The following is a 24,030-nucleotide window of genomic DNA, read 5'->3' as shown; positions in this document are numbered from 1 at the left end:
TAGCCTTCCCGTGGTTCAAGGGAGCATCTGGAGAGCTGCCTTCGGAGGGTGTTTTCCAGGAGCGTTACGGTTCTTACGGCATCTGCCTCCTCCGGCCCTTTGTCATGTCTCATTTATCCTTAGAGCTCCCCGAGTGTGCGGTTTCGTGCCCAGCCCTTAATGAGGGTAAAAATTAGTGTATGTGGTTGGCCCTGCAGAAATCCCTGTTTGTCTGTCCAGCCAGCCAGCCCACCAGCCCACCAGCCCACCAGCCCACCAGCCCACCAGCCATCCAAATAAGCGATTCCTCAAACCAGGAAACCTTCCCTAAAGGCCCCCCGCTGTTCTCTTCCCCCTTGGGTAGAAGTGTAAGTGCCCAGCCCAGGCCAGTGACTCCCGGGCACAGGAAGTGCTTAGCCTAGACTAATCTGGATGGGCCCCTGAACCACCCTGGGTGCTAGTGTTGGGGGTGACACTTGAACCAAATCAGGGTTCTGCCAGAGGACAAAGCGGAAATGGCTGTTAGGAAGGCAACTTTATGGTGCCTGCTTCAGCATATTAATTATTTTACTTTTTACTCTGCATCGTATTTTTTTTACTGAAAAAAAATTGTATTTTTTCTAAATTTGGCTCTCTTTACTATAGTAATTATTTTCGTTGAGTTCTATTCAATCAAGTGTTTACACCTCACCTTGTTTTACAAATTACGCTTTGTTTTGTGGTATAAACACATATACTACAATAACCGATACAATACAAAAGAACATTGAAGAACAGGAAAAATCGAAATAAATATAAAAGTTCAAGGCCAGGAGGAAAAAGTATCACAGGTATGCAGACACTGAGACCCCCTACATTGCTCTGGCTGAGCCTCCTAGTGTGTCTGAGGCGTCATAGGGTCAAAGAGAAGAGGGAAGTGCGGTCACTTCAGTAATTCTTGGTGCCAGAGAAGGAAGACATACTGAGTCTTTAAGAGAAGCCAGAGTTTTTACTTCTTTTGTTGCTTGTTTGTTTTTTAAGTAACTCTCATGACCCCGAGATCAACAGTCGCAGGCTCTACCAACTGAGCCAGCCAGGCGCCCCATTTATAAACTAAATTGTGCATGTGGACTTTTTGTTTTTATCTCGGAAGAATCAAGTGGTATCATGAACAGGGTGTGACGTTCCCACAGCAGATGAACAGCTGGGTTCTTGTAGCTCTTTCTCATAGTCCTCCTGATGGGAGACTCAAGGCAGAACTTGAGAATGCAACTTAGCAAAAGGAATGCTAGCCTCAACAGGTACGATTTGATGCAACGCTAGAACCCAAAACACCCAGCGCAAGTGCTGGTCTCCACATCCATCAGATAGTCTCCATAACCATTACTTCTTTAACTGGTGTGTGTGTGTGTGTGTGTGTGTGTATGAGTAGGTATATACGTATATCTGTGTACACTCACATGATACTAACACGTACGTACACGTGTATATGTACGTCTATATGAAGAGACAGTTCGGGTTATATTCCATTTCCATTGCCTACCCTGCTGTATTCCAGCTCACTGATTGAGGCTTTAAGAATCGACCTGGTAAGTTTGACATCTTCTGTAGAAATTAAGGATTCTATTTGAAACACTCACAGAGGAGAGTTCTATTTTTGTAAATAGGATAATTGGGTGGAAAACTGTGCTAATATCTATCTTTATTTAACCACTCCCAGGGACAAAGCCTAACTGTTAAAACTGTGAGTCCATAACCAAGGAGCCACCATTTACCCAGGGACAGTGTCCTCTGTATGGAGGCTGAACAGTTCAAAAGAGTGCAGAAGCCGAAAGCCAAGACCGTTCAGGTCCATCTTAGTCTCCAGTATATAAACAGAGGGTGGGAAGTGACCAGGTAGACTGAGGCAGGTTAGTAGGGAGGAAGGGAGAAGAGTAAGTGACACCACCACCAACTGCCAGGAACGTTATGTGGCAAAAGGTTATGGAAGAGGGCTTCGGGGAGTGTTAAATGAGACAGTAATTGTGTCCTGACAGACCAAAGTTTTTTATTTTAAGTGACATTTGATGATCTTCTTTCTGTCCTTGTGCAGATTTGAGCAGTCGATGGCAGTATAGCAGGCTTTACTGCCTACTCTACTCAATGCCAGGGGAAGGTAGGGATGGGAAGCATTTATAGAGCTCCTACTGTGTACTGGGCATATCATAAAATGGTCAGGAGTGTGGCTTTGCAATCACAGGGATCCAGCTCCGGGCTCTAAGGTCGAGTTTCTTCATTCAAAAAATGGGGGCAGTGGTGGTACTTTACCTCACAGACTCATTGGGAGGTGTCACGAATATATCACCAACGCTCGGTAAATGTTAGTTATTAGAATGATGGCCATCAGTAGGTCTTTCTTTATATAAAGTGCGGCGGATCTCAAGCTCCCCATTTTACAGATGGGCAAACTGAGGCTTTAGGATGTTAATTTACTACGCTGTCTAAGATCTTTCACCTAGTGTCAAAGCTAGGGCTCAAACCCGGTTTTCTAGCCCTGGAACCCGTTGGTTTTTCTCTGTGTCTTGCTACCTGAATTTATGGATGGCTCTCATATCTCACACTGAGATGCTTGGGCAGTAAACTCAAGCACATTTCTGGGTACCCTGTGCTGCTGGATGACTTTCTGTTCTTTCTGTTTGCATTTGATAAGCTCAGGCACTGGTTTGTGCCATGACTGTGACCACCAAGCATTATGCTGAGGGGTCTGGGTCAGGGGAGACTCCCATTTGCGTCTGCCATGCCACCTGGAGAACATACCTGTACGATGAGTGAGCTTGGCTAGACGAACGTGGCGGAGTTTACCAGCCCTATATTTTGTGACTGTGACAGTTGTCGTGGTTTTCCTTTTGTACTTCTGCCAAAGTCTGTGTTTTTGGACCTTGTTAAATCTGGCTTAGTGGACTTGAATTGACGTTATGTATGATGGAAATAGCCTTATGTGGTATAAGTTTCTGCCTGGGGTCACCACCTGCTCCCACAAAGCTGAGCAGCCAGTAACTTCTTACGGATCTTTTCATATTAATAGAATAATGGAAAACAGATGGTATGCCAGGAGGAGTGCTTTTTCTTGGGGGCTTTGAGGGCCTGTCATGGGCTGAATTGTGTCCCCCCTGCCCAAATTCATATTTGAAGTCCTAACTCCTCACACCTCAGAATGTGAGCTTATTTGGATACAGGATCATTGCGGATATAATTAGTTCAGATGAGTTCATACTAGAATGAACTTCTCCTCTATGGCTGGTGTCCTTTATAAAAAAGGGGAAATCTGGGCTCAGACACACAGGGAGAACGGCATGAGAGTGTGAAGGCAGAGATGGGGGATGATGCTTCTACAATCCAAGGACCACCAAAGATCGTCAGAAACCACCAGAAGCTAAGAGGGAGGCCCGGAACAGATTCGCCCCCACAGCCTTCAGAAGAAACCAGCCCTGCCGATGCCTTGATCTTGAACTTCCAGCCTCCAGCGCTGAGAGAGGCCAATAAGCTAGTGTTGGTAAAACCAGCCAGTCCCTGGTCCTGTGTCACAGCAGCCCTGGCAAACAGAAACAGGGCCCACGAAGTGACTTCCCCGATTCGACAGAGAAACGAGTCACCTCACGTGCTTTGGTTACAATTTGCATTGGAGTGTGGAGTTGGATGTAAGCTTGAGAGTCAGGAAGTAGAAAGAAGACAAGCAATACAGACAAGCAGACCAACATCTGAGGAATGTGAGCGCTTGTTCTATGAAGGACGTTGCTCTGAGGTGACCTTTTACCTCACTGGGTTTTTTTAGGAAAAACCATTTGTCCATTGGGGTTGGAAATGTATTTTCTTCAAGACTACAAGGTGACAGCTTTCAAAAAATTAGACCACCTACAAGTTTAAATGTTACCACCCAGAATAGTTTTGTCTATAGAACTTTCTGCACCGATTATAATGTTCTAGGTCCGTACACACTAAAATGGTAGTCACTTGCCACGTGTGACTGTTAAACACCTGAAACGTGACTGGTGTGGCTGAGGAACTAAATTTTAAATTCTATTTAATTTTAATTTGCCACTGTGGCTGGTGGCCACGGTATTGGACAGTGTGGGTCTAGAACAGCAGCCTGGTGCTAGGCTAGGACCCAGAGGCGAAAACGGTGCCTGGATTTTTAGTAAGGCTCACGGGAAGGCTGGGCTAACTGGTCACCCTCACGTGTGGTCTTGTCCTCAGCTAAAGGGGCTCTGGTGGGAGTAAAAGTGAAGAACACAACAGAATCTTCTAGATGCTTTACTGAAAAGACGCTTAACACAGAGCTTTGTTAGATGTCACTTCTCAGAGCCCAAATTGTCTTACAGTAGTTAGTGCTCAGTAGAGAGATGGGGCAGATAAGTGAGCGTGAAGAGGGCACGGAGAAGGTGGGTGTGTGGCTCCAGGTGGACTGCGTTTACTTTCAGGCTGTGCACGGGCCCTGATGTACCCCGAGGGACCTGTAGTCCCAGTGTTAGGACTGCAGGGACGTCCAGATTGGGCCACCTTCTCTGGAGGGAGGAGGGTCTCCCTCCGAGTCTTTGGTGTTAGACTGGCTTATGCAGATGGCCTGGCAGAAAGTACTGGCTGCAGCCCCCTCGGCCCAGCCCTCTGCCCTGGTGGCCACTGTCGCAGGATGTGCGAGCAGAGGATGCTGTTTGGGAGAGAGTGCACGTGGGATGTTTCAGAGTCGAAAACGGAACCCCATCCCAAGCATTACTAGATGAAAAAGAGCCCGTCTGTGTGAATGTTTTGGTCAGCCCTGGACAAATGACTTGTCATTGTATCACCGCTGGCTTTGGCTCAGTGCCCGGTATAATTTGAAAACTGCTTCTTTTTCCAGCTCTGCTTAGTTATCGTTTTGATTTCACAGAGAAGTAAATGGTTCATCAGTCTTAGGTTTTTCTAGCTCCTGAGACAAGTGATGGGTGCGGCACAGAGACGCTGCACGGTGGCATGGTGCCTGCCTCTCCCCGCGCCCCCCTTTACTCTGGCGGGCTGGACTCAAAACAGCGTAGGGGGTGTTGTGGAAGGAAGAGGGAGTACATGTGACTGAACAGTTAGCAGGTGGATGTTCAGCTGGAGTTTCTGGGTCCCGGAGGGCAGAGGTTTCGTTTGAGAAGAGGCTGAGGGAAAACCGCTTGTCAGCCCTTAGCACGTTTGGTGACTGGTGCCACGTGCCCGGGACCTGGGGGACACCAGTAAGCAATGAGGGCTAATAGTGCTAATGCTCATATAGCATTAACGCTGTATTAGCCCACTTAAGCACCAGTTCTCTCTTCTCCAGGAACTTATAAACTCACTGCAGACGGGGTTAGGTAAAGCAACAAAAGATAGCAAGGTCATTTGTGCTGAGCACCATCAGAGAGGCCCGAAGAGGCAACCCTGAGGGTCCCAAGCGACCAGCGATGTCTTACTTGGTCTGGTCTTTGAAGGACGGCCTTGGTTTGGACGGGCAGCGCGGGAGCCCGTGGTGGCTCCAGGCAGCGGTGCACAAGGCACGGCTGGGGGACAGTGGGTGTCAGACTTGGCACGACTGGAATAAGTCACAGGTCGCAGGTTTTTCCAACCGAACGTGCTTATTTGACTGCGGTTGCCATCAGCAGATGGAGAGTTCAGAGGGACTACCCTGAAATAATTCATAATTTGCAGATGCAGTCAGTAGCCCCGGTGCGTCCATGTGCCTTTCCGTTCCAGCAGAATACACGCAAAGAAGGGCTCACAGCCCCACCTGCTCTGCTCTTCCTGGCTCTACCTTTTATTTAATAACCCTCTGTGACCTGTGCACGTGAGGCCATCCGTCTCGTCTTTTTCTCCTTTGCTGTGTTTAAATAGACTTGGCTGCTACTTGCTGTGAAGGACTTAACTAGTTAGTGGGTGGGATCGACCTAATTGAGTAAACATATTGAGTCTAGGACGGTGTTTGCCAGGAGCCGCCCAGGAGGTGGACTCCAGCCTGGAGCGGAAGAGGAGGGAGAGGAAGGAGAGGGGGAAGGGAGGGAAGGGGGAAGGCGAGCTGGGCATTTCGCCCAGGCCGCTGGGGGCGCTGTGAGGACAATATAGTTGTGGGAGAAAGGGAAACAAGGGAGGGGTAGGTTTGTGGGATGGAGAACAGGGTCACGACCTTGATTTGGGACATTTTCCGTATGAGACAGGACATCGCCGTGGAGACATTAGGTAGGCATTAAAAAAGCCCAGTCTTCAGCTTCCCTCTCCTTCCCTTGGCAAGTGGTTCCCCGTAGAGTCACTTCGGATTGGCGGGGGGAACGTTGCTCAAGTCTCCTGAGCCTTTATCCTCACACTTGAATGCTGAATCCAGAACTCCCCGTTCCTGCTAAGTAGTTCAAAAGCTCTGAGGGATCCTTGGAACAGTCGCACCCTGGTGGGACTTTTCAGAGCACTCCTGGGGTTGGGAGAGAAATTTCAGGGTAACTGCAGAATAATGTGAGCTATAACCGGCTTGAGTGATCTTCTAGCTGGGATCTGGATGTGAGACTGGCATGTTTGAAGGTTGCTGAATACCTGTTGACCCGCATGCCCCAACTGGGTGAACTCCATCTACCTTTTGATTCCTAACTAATCGCAGCGAACAATACATCAGCTTGTCTTCTGTCAAACGAGAGGGGTGAGCGTTCCCACCAGCCTCGCCGCCTTGGTTGGACAGGTCAGTTGACTGCCTTGAAGCTCTGCTTATTCATCTGTAAATTGAAGGGATTTGGCGAGCTGCCCTTTAACACGACTTCCAACGCTAGCATTTTATGTCGGTCAGGGATTCTTTGTCCAGGGAGTGCTATTTTTTCCATAGGAACCGTTCTGCAGTTGCTAGTTAGCGTATCACCCTGGCAAGAGGCGGCGTGGAGAGGTGGGCAGAGCACGGCCTTCGGAATCAGTGACCCGATCTTAAACCCACTCTGTCACATGGCTCGCTGCGCGACTCTGGGAGTTAGCCATTCCTCGCCAATCCTCAGGTTTTCTCGCTTGTGAGAAGGGGATGATAATGCCCATTTCAGGTTCATTGGGTGATAATAAATGTCAAGCATCTGCGTTTGTGTCCTTTTTTTAAGGCAGTTTTATTGAGATGTTTATATGAGAAACTCATACACCACAAGTTTGCCTTGGGTTTTAGTATATTCGCAAAGTTATGCATTAATCACTAGTGTCTAATTCCAGAACATTCTCCTCACCCCAAATAGAAAGTCCACACCCATCAGCAGTCCTCCCCCACCCCCCATCCCGCCCTCCCCATAGTCCCTGGCCACCACTAACCGTATTCTGTGTCTCTGGATTTGCCTGGCCTGGACATTTCATGTAAATGGAATCATACAGTATGTGGTCTTTTCAGTCTGGCTGCTTTTGCTCAACAGGACCCTGTCCGCCTTCTTTCGTGTATCCCCACTTTGCTCCTTTTCACTGCCGAGTAATGCTCCGCCGTATGGATGTACCGCATTTTGCTCATCCATTAGTCACTTGATGGACATTTGGGTTGTTTCCACTTTCTGGCTGTTATGAATAGTGCTGTGAACATTCGTACACAAGTTTCTGTGTGGAGTGTTTTCAGTTCCCTTGGTATCTCACTGTTCTTTTGATTTGCATTTTCCTAAAGGCTAATAACGATGAGCCTTTTTCATGTGCTTGGTGGCCATTTGCATGTCTCCTTTGGAGAAAAGTCTTATTCAAGTTCTTTGCCCCCTTTTTAAAAAATGGGTTATTTTTCTTTTTATTGTTGAGTTCTAAGAGTTCTTAGTATATTCTGGATACTATGCCTGGCATGCAGTTTTAAATAGGCATGCAGTCAGTGTCACTTCCTGTCCCCAGGTTTCTCACAGAAGTCTGTAACCTTTTGAGGTGACATCTAGAACTAATTGCTCAGATGTTGCATCCCCAGTATCCTGAGTCCTACCCCCTACCATTATGTCTCGACCAGAGCTCTTAGCACAGGGCCTTTCTGATGAGCCGTTCTGATCCTGGAGCCCAAATCTGGAACCGGGACTAGCAAGGGATAGCTAGGGTCTGGAAATGAGCTCTGGATGAATCCATTGGGCCAGTGGTTATTTCTAAGTCTTGGGCTACTTCTAAGTCTAAGTCTATTTCTAGTCTTGTTCTAGATGGAGGACTTAGGGGGTGATTGTACAGATTTGTTGTTGTTTGTTTGTTTGTTTGTTTGTTTGTTTGGCTGCTACTGCATTCTGGTATCCTCTAGCCTATGCTGTGGGCATCTGGAAGTTGAGGCTGACGACCACATGGAAATGTATAGGAGAACATCGGCCTCTTTCCACAGTGCCATGGCCAAGATGACTAACATATTTTCCAAGAGTGATCTGGCGATTTTAAGCCATGTATAAATATGTCCCAAGGAAAATCGTGGGTCTCCTTTAAAAACAAGGGAGTTTTATGGGAAACCTTTGAAGACCTGGAAATCGTTCTCTGTTCTGAGAGCTGTTCTGAACTGTATTCTGTGCCCTGAGACATGTTCTATCCTTTGCTGCCCCTTCATCTTTACACCCATCCTCCTCCTCCTCCATCCCTGCAGCCTGGCGTGTGTAACCATTCCTCAAGGCCCAGCAGAATCTCTGTAGTTAGAACCCCTTCTTCCTGCACACCAGGGGAAAGTTGCCTGCAGGGCAGTGACGGCCTGGACTGCCCCTCAGAGAGCCACCTCCACCAATTTGTGAAACTGCCAAGCCGCAGATTTGCCCTGAAGACTTGTTCTTTCCTTAGATATGGCTTTGAAGGGCCATAGACTGACGATAGTGATTCCTCCCCTTAAGTTCATCAAGACAGGTTGAAATCTCTTTAGCGCCCAGGGAATTTGCTTTGGGGGGACAAAGTCAGCCCAGCTGCATTTGGATGATGCTTACTTATTTTAAAAGGAGGAGCGCCTAGGTGGCTCAGTTGGTTAAGCATCCTTCTCTTGATTTTGGCCCAGGTCGTGATCTCACGGTTCGTGGGTTCGAGCCCCGTGTCGGGCTCTGGGCTGACAGCTTGGACCCTGGAGCCTGCTTCCAATTCTGTGTCTCCCTCTCTTTCTGACCCCTTCCGCTTTCACACTCTCTCAAAAATAAACAAAATAAACAAATAAAAATTTTTAAAAAATAAAAGGATAGGAGGTACCTCTAGGAATGCGAGTCCTTTTAGAACAGCTGTCCCCAGGGGAGCTTTCTCTGGCTCCTTTTACTCCTCTGAACATTCGGATCCGCCTCTACCTGGCTGCCCTCTTCCTGATTTCATAGAGAAGCACACCTTGCCCTCGGGAGGTGTGCCCTCTGGTTGGAAGGATGAGATGAATCCATTATTCACTCTTAGAGCTGGAAGTTTCCTTAGATTATCCAATCCAGTGTTTTCCGGTCTCCTTTCTTGACTGTGTGTGTGTGTGTGTGTGTGTGTGTGTGTGTGTGTGTGTGTGTGTTGGGGGGGATTTTTCCTTTGGTAAAGACATTTGGGCCACATGGTGGCCCTCTGGGAGATGCGGTGCTCGCTCACTAGTAGATTCGAGGCTCCAAGGAGTCTTGCAGTGAAGAAGCAGTTCCTAAACTGTTTGAATCTCATTTTTTTTCTTCTTTTTCCATAAAGAGTATTAATAGCTCACGGGACTCTAAGCACACTCTGGAAACATTGAGTCCCATACGGACAAAAATACCTGTGTTCAGAAATACTGAGTGACTTACTCAAAGCCAACGCAGAAATCAAGATTTCTAACTCCTAATCCGTTGTTCTGCGTACAAATAACAATCCTGTCATGCTGGAATGACAATGCATGACATTCACAACGTTGCTGTTTATGCTACTAATGAAAAAAAAATACAGGCTTCAGAGTAACGCCGATGTGCATTGAAACCCTGGTTCTGTCATTTGACTAGTGTGTGACCATGGGCGGCTAAGCCCATTAGTCTCTCTGAGTCTCTTCTCCAATAAAGCACAGATAACAACGGTGACTTCAGAGTTATTGTGAGGATTAGTTGAGATAGTATATGTGAAAATCCAGTCTGTGTTTCTACCCCTGTTTCCTCAGACTTTTCTCATCAGAGCAGGCACTGGGCCCCGTTATCTAGGATTTTGAAAGGCTAAGCATATTACAGATGCCAAGAAGTGGAGTACAGGTCACAAGTGATATTTATTGAATGGTTGCTGAAAGAATGAATGAGCATGAGTTAGGAGTAGTTACCTAGGAGCACGCAGAGCTACACTGAGCTGCTAAATATTCATGGAATCGAGGGGGAAACTGACAGAGGGATGGGCTAGAATTTGTAGATTAACTGGGGCCCCAGGGACAGGCTGTGGCCAAGGCAAGACACATTCAGCATCTCAGGCCAGCTAGCTGCCTTCCCCTTTTCCATCCCACAACACAAAACCATGCTTGAGGTCTTTTTAGTAAATCGGTAGCAATTTGCCTGTGGATTACAACGTATTTTAAATGGTTTGGGAACAAAGTTGGTCCTGAGGCGGGAAAGGTGACAGACAGGCAGAATGTGGCAAGGGGCTGGGACGGTGCAAAGTATGGCTTCTGAAAGGCGGAAGGGCCCCAGGGCCCCAGGGGCTGCCTGGGTCTGAGGTCCCCCCCCCCCCCCCCCCCCCCGCCAGTGTTCCCAAGGGAGCAGAGTGGAGAGCCAGCCATTCTACGACTTCTCTTTCTCTCCTCTGCAGAAATCGTCCCTGTCTCACCAGCCCATCTCCCCAGCCTCCCAACTTGCTTGCGGAGCTTTGGAATTTGTACTTCTGCCTTAGGAGTTCAGTCTGGTGCCCCGACACGAAGCTCAGGCGTGTGTGTGTCTGCCACCAGCTCGGAGGGGCCACATGCCTGATAGGGAATCACCAGTTGCATCGGTGGTGGGCCTGGCTGCCTTCCTGGGCTTCAGTCCCTGTGTGCTTGCTGGTCTTTGCCCTTATTCTGGAACACATCAGGACCAACAGGCGACAGGCCCCAAAGGGCCGGCCTCATCGATACCTTCCTCGCCTGCTTGCTGTCTGGATTTCTCATGGCCCTCGCCCTCTCCAGGTTTTCTCCCCGCCAGGTTCTCGGCAGGCGTTTATAGGAGCACAATCTGTGGGCGATAGTAAATAACTCTCCCCAAGGCTTTGACCAGTAGCACAAACAGCTTTGCCACAGCGAGGGGACAGTCAGAGAGTGCCAGCTTGCGTCCCGCTGCAGCTGTGCCGTGACAGAGAGCCGCTTCATCTGGCAACGGCACACCATGTGCCAGACCTTGTCTGCCATGCCAGGTGCTGGCTCATTCTCCGGGACGGTACAAGGCTAAGCGTGCTGCTGGCACCGAGCGAGTCACAGCTTCCCTAATTTATTTACCTCGAGTCAAACAAACCCTGACTCCTGCTTTTGAATGTAGACTGCGGTAGTTCGCAGATGACAGAAGGGCAGCCATTTCTGTAGAGTTGCCTTCTGTGGGCTTTAACTGGGGCTGCTGTATTGGATGGCACAACTCCTGGGGACAGCAGGAGGCCACTTTAGAAGACAGGGTGGCAGCTCCTGAAAAGGTGAAGCCTGGAGTATCCACACGACCCAGCATTCCGCTGCAGGGTACCCCCAAGGGAGCTGCGCACGCTTGTCCACACAGTCTCTCGTTAGCGAGTTCGTAGCAGCGTCATTCCCAACAGCCAAAAAGTCAAACAGCCCGAATGTCCTTCAGCTGATGGATGGGTAAACTAATGTGCTCTCTCCACTCAGTGGAATATTATTTGGCAATAAAAAAGGAATGAAATGCTGACACATACTACGGCGGGCGTGAACCTTGAAAAAATTACATTAAGGGAGAGAAAGTGGACACAAAAGGCCGCTTGTCGTACGGAGCTATTTATGTGAAATGTCCGGAATAGGCAAAGCCACAGAGCAGAGAGCAGATTACAGGGTGCCAGGGGCCGAGGGAGGGAGAGCGGGGAGTGGCTGCTGGTGGGTGGGTGGGGGGGTCCCTGATGAGAACGTTTGGGGGAATTAGCTAGTGATGGTGGTTGCACAAGTGAATGTACTTAAAAACCACTGAGCTGTGCATTTTCACAGGGTGACTTTTACAGTGTGTGAATTATACGTCAGTAAAGCTGTTAGATTAAAACTGCCCTGAGCTTGCCATTGTAGTCAAGTCCTTTGTGGACATATATAGGCTAAGGGTCAAGTGGAAGGAGTGGGAAGGCCCATGGTGGGAGAGGAGCAGCATTGATCGTGCGCCTGGAAAGAAGCACCAAGTGATGGGTTTGGATGAGCAATGCTTTGGGGACACATTGGGGTTTGGGGACACATTGCGGGATCCATCATGTCTGCTCTCAATTTCAGGACGCCTCGAACTTCCAAGTCCCGACCCCCTACCTGCAAATAAGTTCCAGGTAGATTTCATTAACTAATGAATACCTGCTCACCCTTATCCACTTAAAAAATATTTTGTTTGGAAATAATTGTAAACTTACTGAAATTTTGAAACTAAGCGTAATTTACAAAGAAGAGCCCCGTACCTTTCACCCAGATCCACCGGTTACCATTTTACGCCATTTGCTTTATCATTTGCATGCTTGCAGTCATGCACGCTCACTTTCTCCCTCTGTTGTCACACGTGTGTGTGTGTGCGTGCGCATACACATGTATGTTTACGTCTAAATGTACTTCCAGGGAATGACTTGAGAGTAAGCTGTAGGTGTCATGGTCCCTTATTTCTGCACCATTGAATACAGCAGCCACAAGCCACACGTGGTTATTTAAGTTACAATGGAATAAAGTGTAAAAGTCAGTTCCTCAGTCACACTGGCCACATTTTCAAGTGCTCAGTAGCCCCCTGTGGCTCGCGGCTCCTGTGCTGGTCGGCAAAGGTGAGGGGGCATTCCCGAGATCACACGGAGTTCTAGGGGGCGGCGCTGCTCTAACCCCCCCCCCTCCCCCAGCACATCCTGCATGTTTCCCGACAGGAGGGTGCTCTCCCTGGTAACAGCATGGGCTCCAATGTTGGCGAACTCGACGCAGATGCGATAGTTTCGCACAACAGTTTGTATCCCAGTTTTGTCAGTTGACCCAGTAGTGTTCTCATTCCTTTTGGAATGAGGTCTCCAGTCTTGTCTGTGGCCCAAATCTGTGTGGTTTGTGCCCAGGGGAAGCATCTGAGCTAAAGACTGTGTCAAGCTTTGATGAGGGCGGCCCTTCTCCCGCAGACTTGACTCGCATGCTGGAGCCTGCTTGCATCCCCCTCTCAGGATCATTTTGGTGTCTTTGCCGCTCAAGGTGCAGTTTCCCTCTCCTTCTGCACTGACATTCGGTCTCTGAGCAGGTGGGGCTCTCTCTTAAACTAGCAGGAAAGGCTTCCCCGTGCGTAAAAAGAAACCAGGCTGCCAGCAAGCACACCATTTTTCTTTGTTCTGATAAGTTTCCCCAGATTTTAGCCTGCATCTAAAGAGAGGCCCACCTTGTTCCTTGTTTGTTTTCTGTTCATGGCTGAGTTGTGATGCCATAGTTCTGAGTCACTTCGTGTGGCCCAGGACCAAGGGGGCATGGAGGCGCTTCCTGCCCCCAGCTCGTGTGCATGGAGGCCAGATCTATCTGTAGGCCCACATTCCTGAGTGCTGCCCACCCTGGCCCTGGCCCTGGCCGTTGGTGGCTCACTCTCCACCAGGCCCAGGGAAAGGCTGATTCTTCATGATTTTCACCCGTGCTTTGGTTGAAGCGTGGGGAGAAATGAGCAAATTGCACAGTGGTTTCTACTTTTGAACTAACTGGTATTAGAGCTTATCCTCCTGGGGATTCCTGGTGCCTTAATGGGATTTCACGGCATGAGTAAAGCATGGAACACAGGTTCCCGGGCTGCTGACTTCACTTCCTTAGAGGTCCCTTCATCGCCCCCAGTAATTTCTAGCATTTTGTAGGAGTCAAAGCTGGGGGACAAGAAATCAACAAGTTTATTCTTTTGCCTTCTTGTATTTCCATTTGCCCCTTAGAATGTGTTCATACTCTCTCCCACCTTTTATTTGGATTCAGCCTTTCTTAGAAGAGAAGAATACTTAGCAAGGTAAGAGTCCCTGAAGAACACGGTGGGAATCCTATATGAGCCATATAGTTTGAGCCAAGAAAGAAAAGGGAAAAGGATTCATGCAGAGAGAGTGGAAATGGAGCTGATGGTTCATTTTCTGCTTAACTGAAAAAGAATGAAAAGGGCTTGGCCAGCGGGGTCAAGACCACAAGGCGAGCCGCTGAGAGCCGTGTGGTGCAGGATGGCGGCGAAGTTTCGTCCTTCACCACCTTTTGAGAACTGATATACAGAGGACTTTGAGCACTGGGCCCACTTGGCTCACTTGGGCTGGGGCGGGGGGTGGTGTGGGGAGTAGATGGAGTGTATGTATTTGATGTTAGTGAAAGACCAGAGAGTTCTCACCGCACCCGCCATCAGAAGGAACACAGAAATCTGGATGTTCTCCATGAATATCTCGTGTGTAACAAAAGGTACCCTCATAGGCCGGATGGTTTTGGTTGAGTGCTTCTGGAAGGGTTGCTGTGTGGTTTTGCTCGAGGATTATAGGTCCCTGTCACTCCTGGACCCCCTCCCCCCCCCCCCCCCCCCCCCGCCCTGGCCTAGGGATTAAGGCTTTATGTTACCTGGTAGTGTCCTTCCGGCTACGGCTGGAGAGCATCGTCATGGGGCAGCAACTCATAGACCCGGTGTGAGAACTGATTTCATTTTAGATCAGCTCCGGCCTCGGAGACGCATTCACGGAGAATCTGGGCGGCTGGAGGGGTCGTTGCCACAGCTGCTTCCCAGGGAGCATCCTGGTTCAAAGAGCCCTCGGGCCTGGCCACGAACACCGGGGCGTGCCTCCTTCTGCTGCTCCAAGTCAGCGAGAGCCCCGTGTTCTGTCACTCATCACTGCTCTACGGTACGGCCAATCCCTCTCCTGCCCTCTCCCTCCCCGCCCGCCACCACACTCTTTACATTGCTCCTTCAGTCTCTTGTCTGTGGCCTTGCCTTCCCATCCCATCAGCTCTACACCTTTCGTTCAGGACCTCACCTCACAGAACCTCCTCTAAGGCGGGCTGGGAGCCTCTTGGCCTTGGCCACACAAGGCCATTCTCCATTTGGCAGGCCGACTGGCCCTCTCGCTCACAAACACCTCACGAGTCCTCGCTGCCTACAGGATACAATTGAAACCACGTCTGACTATAACTCGTCTTTCGAAATGCATGTGCCACTCCCTGCGGGAGTCCTCAGATGCTTTCAGCCGTCCTCATTCTTCCTTGTGTTCCCTTCAGATAGTGGTGTTCCTCTTGTATCTTAAGTTATCTTATTCTTATATCTGCAAACTATTCCAGGTCCTGTGGGAAGTAGATGGCTTATAAATCTTAAATAATAATGGGTTTAGGGGCTCTTGGGCGGCTCAGTTGGTTAAGTGTCCAGTCTTGATCTCAGCTCAGGTCTTGATCTCAGTGTCGTGAGTTCAAGCCCCACATTGGGCTCTGCTCTGGGGGTGAAGCCTACTGGGGAAAAAATGTTTAGTCTTATTCCCTAACTGCAGTGCATGTCTGCTGACCCACTGGCCTCTGTGCTTCAGCCTCCCACTGCTTCCTCTTGGGGTGCTCTGTCCTGTGCTCGGTCCTCCTTCCAAGCCTTACGGCATATCATCAGTAACAGTTATGTCAGCCTTAACGTGGTCAGTTACCGGTTCCCCATCACCCATCTCCTTGTGTTCTCTTCAAAAGCAGTAGTACTGTTCTCATAGCCCTTGGGATGGTGCTTGAACATGGTGGTCTCTCGGCAGACATTTCTGGATGCTCACCATGGCCTCTAGAATCCTCAGCCTGGCAGATCTGTAAATCTGGCTTCATAAATTCATCAAGGATTATGAGGTCGGGAAGGACTGACTTGCAGTAACTAATCTTACAGAAGACTGATTGATTAATCTGGATCATTACAGAGAGAGGCGAGGCATGCTTATGCCAAGGGCATTTCCTCCTTGGTCAGGGAGGCCTTTCTGGAATCCCAGTAAGAGATCGTATTGCTTAGTAAGCACAGAATTTGAGCAAAAGGTATTATGTGTTTTTTACAGATAACTATAAATTTAAAAAAGGCTCTCTAGGGATGTTTCTCTCTAAAGAACCTGAATCACACATCTAAAATGAAATCCCCTCTCTCCCCCTTAACAATGAGAACTCTCCGACTTATTTATAAACTTCACTCCGACACTGTCACTTACCACTGTAACATCATCCCTCTTTATTTTGGGATGTTCAGCATGTTACAGTTCCCAAGTTTATAGATATCTTCCTTAATGACATTTTAGGATGATCATGTTTGAGTCACAAATATGACAGCATCTTAAATCCTGCTTTTGCAATTTCTAAGGATTCCTTCTTTTGGGATCTGCCGAGCTCTCTCTGTAAGTTAGCACAGCACAGCACCCCTATTAGAGCGGGGACACGTGCTGTACCTCAGTTCTTGGAGCCTCGGTCTAAAACCCCATAGAAGTAAGGAGTCCAGGATAGTGTCTGTTCCTCCATTAATGAGTCAGTGGTACCCTGGGTGTGGGAGCAAATGCTATTTTTAAACCCATTGCTGACTTCAGTGATAAAGAGGGTACAGACTGTGCCTCGCCAGGCTTGTGAGCGTATCGTGAGTAATACCCACGGTTATTATGATGTCAGAACTTGGGTATTCTCTCCCAAGAACAGAAGCATTGCATCATGCAGCTGGGGGCAGGGTGTGAAAAAGTCTCTTTTTCCCAGGAAAGCAGCAGCAGAGGGGCATGCGCTGAGGCTCCGACCAGGGCACCTCAGCGTCAATTCGGCCAAACTGCCGTGGCCGGTCTGAAGAGCAGCTTCCCATTTCAGTGCTGGCATGTCATTTGTCTCCAAGGTTCCAAGCCTAATAAGCATGTGTGACAGATGATCCTAAACCTTCTGCTTTTTTTGGAGCGTTCCTGGGTGGGGATAAGGGTGCGCACACCTGAAATCACTAATAGCTTTGAGGATCATCAAAGCTTTGAGCTTTGCCATCGTTTAACGCATGGGTCTCATGAAGCTTTTTCACAGGGCACAGACCTGGTGCCTAAATAGGGGCGGTAGGGATTGAACCATTTAGAAGTTTTAAATTTGTCTCTAAAAATGGTGCTCTCTGCTTTCGACGGGTAAGCACGACGAGCATCAAAATATAATTACATTCGACCTCGTTCATTTAGACTCATCTGGGACAGCAGCATCAAGGGAAGTTGCATTGTAGTTAGGAGGGGCTGAGTTATACTGCGGCCACAAAAACCGCCCGCAACCCGGGACTTTAAAACAACAAGGGTGTGTGTGTTTCGCCGTCATGCTGCCTGCGTACCTGTGGGGACTCAGCTGGGGTCCCTCTGCTCCTGGTTATCCTCATTCGGTTCTCTGGCCATGCAGTCTCCACCCCGGGGATCGTCGCTGGCGGGAGGATCGAATAGGGGGACCGCACACTGGCTCTGCAAAGCCTCTGCCCAGAAACGGTATTTCATGCTCACTTTTTATTGGCCGCAGTTAATCATGTGGCCAAGGCTAACTCACTTGGCTTGGACATCTGAGTCCTAGGCGGGGGTTTTCAAAGTGAGGGGCTCAGAACAATTTATTGGGAAATAGAAGCAAACACTAGAAATACATATATTTTATCCCATTCTTTTAAATCTTGTATGTTTGTGTTTTTAGTAAGCATACTATGGTACTAAAATAGAACATGTATAATTTATTAAAAATAAATATCATGTATTAGGGGTGGTCAAGTTTTGTTTTTGTTTTTTTTCTTACCAAGTGTTCAATCAAAAAAGGTCATAGTTTATGTAACAGATACAGATCTGCAATGAACACGTTGTATTTAGAAACTGGGTCTAGTCACCTCACACCTGTCTGAATGGCTGTTAATCAAACAGACGAATAACAAATGCTGGTTAGAGGATGTGGAGGAAAGGGAACCCTTGTGCACTCTTGGTGAGAATATAAACTGGTGCAGCCGCTATGGAAACGGTATGGAGGTTCCTCAAAAAATTAAAAATAGAGCCACCATATGATCCAGCAAGTCCACTACTGGCTTTCCAGCAAAAGAAAAAGAAAAACACTAATTTGCAAAGGTAGATGCACCCCTGTGTTCACTGCAGCATTATTTACAGTAGCCAAGATGGGGAAACAACGCAGGTGTCCATCAAATGATGAATGGATAAAGAATATGTGACACACACACACAATGGAATACTACTCAGCCATAAAAAAGAATGAATCTTGTCATTTGTTACAACTTGGATGGACCTAGAGGGTATTACGTTAAGTGAAATAAATCAGAGAAAGACAAATGCTGCATGATTTCATTTATATGTGGAATCTAAGAAACAAAAACCAACCAACCAAAACAAAACCTAGATTCACAGATACAGAGAACAGACTGGTGTTTGCCAGAGGGAAGGGGGCGGGGGGGGAGGGGAGGTTGGTGGAGGGGATTAAGAGCTACAAACCTCTAGTTATAAAATAAGTAGGCCATGGGGATATAACATGTGGCATGGGGAATATAGTTCAATCATATTGTAGGACCTCTGTAAGGTGACAGATGGTGACTAGACTTATTTGGTGGTCACTTCACAATGTCTACAAATGTCAAGTCACTAACCATGTTGTATACCAGATGCTAACATGATACTGTATGTCAATTATGCTTATGAATAAAATAAAATAAAATAAAATAAAATAAAATAAAATAAAATAAAATAAAATAAAATAAAAAGAAAGTGAGTCCCAATTATGACCAGGGGTAGAACTTTGGTATAAAGCATTATAAGGAGTCCTGGAGGAGTTAGGGTGGCCTAGGCTCACCTCGTCCCTCGAGCACAGCAGGTGAATACCAAATCATTTCAAACACCAGGAAATCGGTCTGAATGCTGAGAGAACTACACAACTAGAGAGAGAAAAGAAGCCACGTCACGGGAGAGTTCAAATAAAAACTTGAGGGGCACCTGGGTGGTTCAGTCGGTTAAACGTTGACTTCACTCACATCATGATCTCGGGGTTCACGAGTTCGAGCCGCGCGTCAGGCTCTGTGCTGACAGATCAGAGCCTGGAGCCTGCTGCACATTCTGTGTCTCCCTCTCTCTCTGCCCCTTCCCCTGTCACACTCCGTCTGTCTGTTTCTCTCACTCTCAAAAATAAATCAAACGTTAAACAAATTTGTTTTAAATAAAACAAATCAAAACTTGAAAAGAAGAAAAGAGTTACAAGGGGAAAAAAGGCACATGTTTTTTAGGCAAAGGAGGTAAAATATAGGCTCTGCGTGTGAATCTTCTCAAGCCCTTGAAGTTTCCCGGCATCCTCTTCAGGGTCATCAGAAGTTGCTTTCTTCCTGATCAAACTTGCCTTTCCTGACGGAGTGGCATTTGAGATAAGTAATAGATGAGACCCATTTCATTGTTTCTCTGTTTCCTTTGTCCATCCGGAGATGGCACACCGGACTGCGTGTGTGGGCCAGGCACCGGGCTGAGTGCTCGAGTGTCCTCGCGCCGTTAATCCTCACCACGACCCCCTGAGAAGCTCTCGCCGTGCCCGTTTTCTGGAGGAGGACGCTGAGGCCTAGAGAGGCCGTGCGGCGGGCTGAGACCGTGCAGCCAGCGAGGGGCAGAGCCCGCGGCCGACGTGCTCCCGGGGAACTCGGAAGCAGTCTGGAACGAGCTCTCAGAACGCTGTGACACCCCCCCCCGCCCCGTCACCAGGTGCCTGCCTGCGTTACGAGGCAGGACACGGGCAGGCTCTCCTACGCGTGAGGCATGCTGCGGGAGGAAGGCGCCAGTAACCGTCAGAGCGTCACCTCCCCTCCGTGCCGCCTGTGGGTAGCCCAGCACCCGGGCTGTGGGCTAATAACCGCACCGGGGCTGGCCTGATGGCAGTGACTCCTAGCATGAAAGTGTCTGCGGCAGACAGAAGAGCCCACCTTAATCTACACAAGCGTTTTCTCACTTCTCTGCCATCTTTTTCTTTAAAAAAAAAATTTTTTTTAAACGTTTGTTTATTTTTGAGAGACAGAGCAAGAGCCGGGAAGGGGCAGAGAGAGAGGGAGACACAGAATCCGAAGCAGGCTCCAGGCTCCGAGCTGTCAGCACAGAGCCCGACGCGGGGCTCGAACTCACAAGACGGCGAGATCGTGACCTGAGCCGAAGTCGGACGCTCAACCGACTGAGCCATCCAGGCGCCCCTGCCATCTTTTCTTTTACCTTTTCCTCCTCCCCTATCTTCCTCCAGCATCCCTGCCAGCCTTCCACCCATTTCTCTGACTTTTCTTCCTTTGTGTCTTCCCACTTTCCTTCTCTTTCCACCACGGGAGTGGCACTTCCTCTCCCTTTCCCCAAAATGATCTCTAATGGAGTTTTGTCAGATGTCAGTTAAAGCAACTGAGAGCAATGAAAAAACCCGCCAGGGAGCAAAGGAGCAGTAATGGAGAGTTCCCGATGGGAGCGGCGGTCGGCATTTAAGTCCGGGAAGAGGGGTGTGCTGCTGTGCCCCTGGCCGAGGGTGGGGTGGATCCTGGGTTTGAAGAGAACCCAAGGGAGAGAGGCCTGTGTGCGGCCGGCTTCACAGGCATCCTGTGTCTGCCTGACAGCTTTCACGAAGTTTTCTTTGCGGGTAGATAACAGCCTAGGAGAGAAACGTTAGGAGGCATACATAAACAGCACAAGAGGCAGCGAACAGGTGTTGTACCGGGAGCAGATTGCAGGCGGCGGGCCTTTGTCCTGGCTTCTTTGTCTAACAGCAAGGAGTTGAGGTTTCAAGAGGGCGGGTCTGAGGAAATGCCTTCCCCGGACTCCTTAACTGCTGGTGGGCTGCAGCTGAGCACAGATGGAACTGTCGCCTGCTCTCGTCCCAAATCTTGTTGTTCTGAAGTCGAACGTGGGTTGCCCTGAACAAATGTATTCGCATGGAAAGGGGAGGTGCTCCGCGCCCTGGCAGGATGGGTGACTAAGCCATGGGAGTAAAGCTGAGGATGCTTCTAGAGCTTTTCAACCAAGAGGCGGCAAAGACAGACTCCATTTGGCCCGCGTGACCCTGCGATTGTTACAAATGCTTTATCACAGCTCGAGTACAAACATATTTTTTTCGGTGAAATAGATCCTGAAATATATTATAGAGTATATTCGTTTCCTAGCGCTATGATCGCATTAAGGTACCCAAAATGTGGCTTGAAACAACACAAAATTATTCTCTCATAGTTCAGAGGCCAGAAGTCGGAAAGCAGAGTGTCAGCAGGGCCTGGCTCCCACTGCGGCTCCGGGCAGAGCCTTCCTGGCCGCTCCCTAGCTTCTGGTGGCACCCGCAGCCCTCAGCACGCTTGGGCTTGCGGCCACACCACTCTTAATTCCACTTTAATGCAGAATTCTCTGTGTGTCTGTGTCTTTCCTCCTCTTCCTATAAGGACACCAGTTGTATTGGATTTGGAGTCACCTTAATGGCCTCATCTTAACTGGATCACAGCCTCAAGACCTCCTTTCTAAAGAAGGTCACCTTTGCGAGTATTGGGGATTAGGACTCCAGCATATCTTTTGAGGGGACACATAGCAATAGCATTCCATAGAGTAATGGAATTTGCATACTCTTTGGTGTCAGAGAGTTGGCGTGGCACAGTAATTAGAATACCAAATGGGAAAGAGGAAAGTAGGTTTCCTGTTCCAATGCTGAGTGTGCCAAGCATTTCCGGAGGTGAACCTAAATGAGCTCAGAAAGACAAATCGGTTGTGGGCTGGGCATGGGATGAGTGACGGTTAAGTAAGGAGACCATTTGATTTTACTTTACCAGTATGGAACCAGAATAACTCTGTTTTGCACTCGAGAGTAAAAAGCCTAATGGATTTTTAGCCTTGATTTAGACTAGACTTTGTAAGACATTTCTAAAGGATAGAAAACTCGAAACTGAGGCTTGCATAGCATTGCCAGATACATACCTGGTCTCCCCAAGATCTGTTCCAGTTCTGGCTCACTCGTTTCTTGAGGTGTCAGTCATGATTTTGGAGCAGTAGTGAATGGGGGGGGGGCGGTAGTGAGAGAGAGTGGCTGAGAGATTCGAGGACAAGGCTTTTGCAAAAATTTGTGACTCAAACACCTGGAAATTAATACCATTGAAAGTTCAACCGCCTTATTTAGAACATTTCAGGAACAAAATGAGCATCCTTCTAGATCCTTGGAAAATGTATATTTGAATGGAATTTATCTGTGTTGAAACCAGGAGTAAAGCTGGTTTTGTTTTTACAGTTGGTGGATATTTACCCTTTTCATCCCGTCAAGTTTGTTTAGGAAGGGCTCTCTTCTTGAGATCCTCAGTTGGAAGGAAAATGCAAAGCTGGGAAATGTCACAGCCGCCACAGGCTTCGCATGAAAAGGACAGTGTGGACAGCAGAAGAGAATTAGTACGTGTGACACAAGACTGGCCCGAGAAGAAAACTTCCATCCCATGCCCAGCCCACAAATGATTTCTCTTTTGAGCTTACTCATGTCCTACTTACAAATATTTGATACACCCAGAGTCAGAACTAGAAACTTGGCTGACTCTTTCCCATTTGGGTGTTACTAACATGTCCCTGCCAACTCTCCTTTATATCAGAGTGGACTGCAGTTATCCTCAGGATACATAACAGGTACATCCCTGCATGGCCTTTTCCAGAAGCACTAGAACATGCACGTCATGCAGAATTTAATTGAAAATAACCACTTTGCTTTTGCTTGTTTCCATATGTAATATGTGACTAATTGAAATGCCCTCATAGGTCATTCGAGGCAAGATATGGGGAAATCACAAAATGAAATACCTTCTCTCTAAGGAGGGAAAAACGGAGGGAGTTCTTTTGGAATATCCAGACTCTGTATCCTGAGAAGATTAAAGTCTGGTAAAAAGCTTTTGGTTTCCTTAAACCTATTATTATGGGTTGAATTGTGCCCCCCACCCCAAACTCACATGCTTCGTTCTAACACCCAGTACTTCAGAACGTGACCTTATTTGGAGACACAATCTTTACAGAGCTAATTAAGTTACAGTAAGGTCATCAGGGTGGGTCCTAATCCAACATGAATGGTGTCCTTATAAAAAGGGAAATTTGGACACAGAGACATGCATGGAGGAAAGAGGGAGTGAAGACACACAGGGAGAACACAGCCTCCTATAGACCATGAAGAGCCTTGGAACGGATTCTGGGAACGAGTCCTCAGAAGGAACTGAACCTACCAACACCTTGATCTTGACCTCCAGCCTCTAGAACTGTGAGAGAACAAATTCCTGTTGCTTCAGCCACCCAGTCTGTGGTCCTGTCTTACAGCAGCCCCAGGAAACTAATACTCTGATGTTCAGGAGTTTAGGGTTTTTTTGTTCCTTGTTTTTTTACTAACAAGAGTGTTGATTCATGCAACTATTGTTTTAAAAAGGAGTTTTTGAGTTAGTTTTGTTTCTCCTTTCATGGATTCCGCCAATTTCCTAGAGAAAGAAACTGGAAAGCATGTGGGTCTTAATGGCATCATTCTTTCCTTCACCAGAATTATATTGGATTCCTAATTTCCAGATTGCCTGTAAACACCTGGTAACATGGCCTCCACATAATCCATTCGTGGACTGTGGTACTCACCTGCCGCCGTGAAAGGCTGGTTCATCTATCACGGTTTATGGCTTTGTTCAGGCAATATGGTAGAGTCACAGCAAGGTGAACGTGAGAGAGGCTCAAAGCTGTTATAGGTGAGGTTAGCAACTTCCAAGAAGAAGTAAGTCTGAACCTGAGAGGGGCCGATTTGGACACATCACGAGCCCATAGGAAGACAGATAAGGAGAATTTGCAAATGGCGAGGACAGGATGCTTTCTCAATTGAAGGACTCCAGCTTCTGGTAGAATTTGTAGGTTCAAGGCAGATGACGTAAAGGATTTTGAGAGTCCTGAAGAGAATCACATTTCTTGGAAAAGCGAGAGGATAACATGGTGCGTTTGCTTCTCTTCCCAGGAAAGCACCCCTTCTTTCTCTCCTCCTGACACTGTGGGAAAAGAGGGCTATTGGCTTATATCCAGCCAGGCCCAGTAGCTCTTTCTCTGTTTTCCTTCTCTAGGATCAAT

At 48.1% G+C, this 24,030-nt stretch overlaps 1 protein-coding gene across 9 annotated transcripts in view; it reads left to right on the top strand.

Moving 5' to 3' along the window:
• Positions 1 to 24,030, top strand: part of HIPK2 (homeodomain interacting protein kinase 2) — a 182,656-nt gene that overhangs the window by 27,306 nt on the left and 131,320 nt on the right. For 5 of the 9 annotated variants that reach the window (XM_042973511.1, XM_042973508.1, XM_042973504.1 and 2 more), the window contains exons 1-3: positions 11,965 to 12,315; positions 13,909 to 13,979; positions 14,651 to 14,841. The exons of 1 other annotated variant lie outside the window; for it this stretch is intronic. In XM_042973511.1, coding sequence (XP_042829445.1) covers positions 12,181 to 12,315; positions 13,909 to 13,979; positions 14,651 to 14,841 — 397 coding nt within the window. In that variant the 5' untranslated portion in view covers positions 11,965 to 12,180. Of the gene's footprint in view, positions 1 to 11,964; positions 12,316 to 13,908; positions 13,980 to 14,650; positions 14,842 to 24,030 lie in introns of those variants that run through there. 3 more of the 9 variants (XM_042973497.1, XM_042973518.1, XM_042973507.1) reach the window with 1 other exon arrangement.

Source organism: Panthera tigris, chromosome A2 (assembly GCF_018350195.1).
Source record: "Panthera tigris isolate Pti1 chromosome A2, P.tigris_Pti1_mat1.1, whole genome shotgun sequence".
NCBI classification, from domain to species: domain Eukaryota; kingdom Metazoa; phylum Chordata; class Mammalia; order Carnivora; family Felidae; genus Panthera; species Panthera tigris.
Note: the sequence above shows the minus strand (reverse complement) of the source record. Positions and strands in the feature narration are given on the sequence as shown.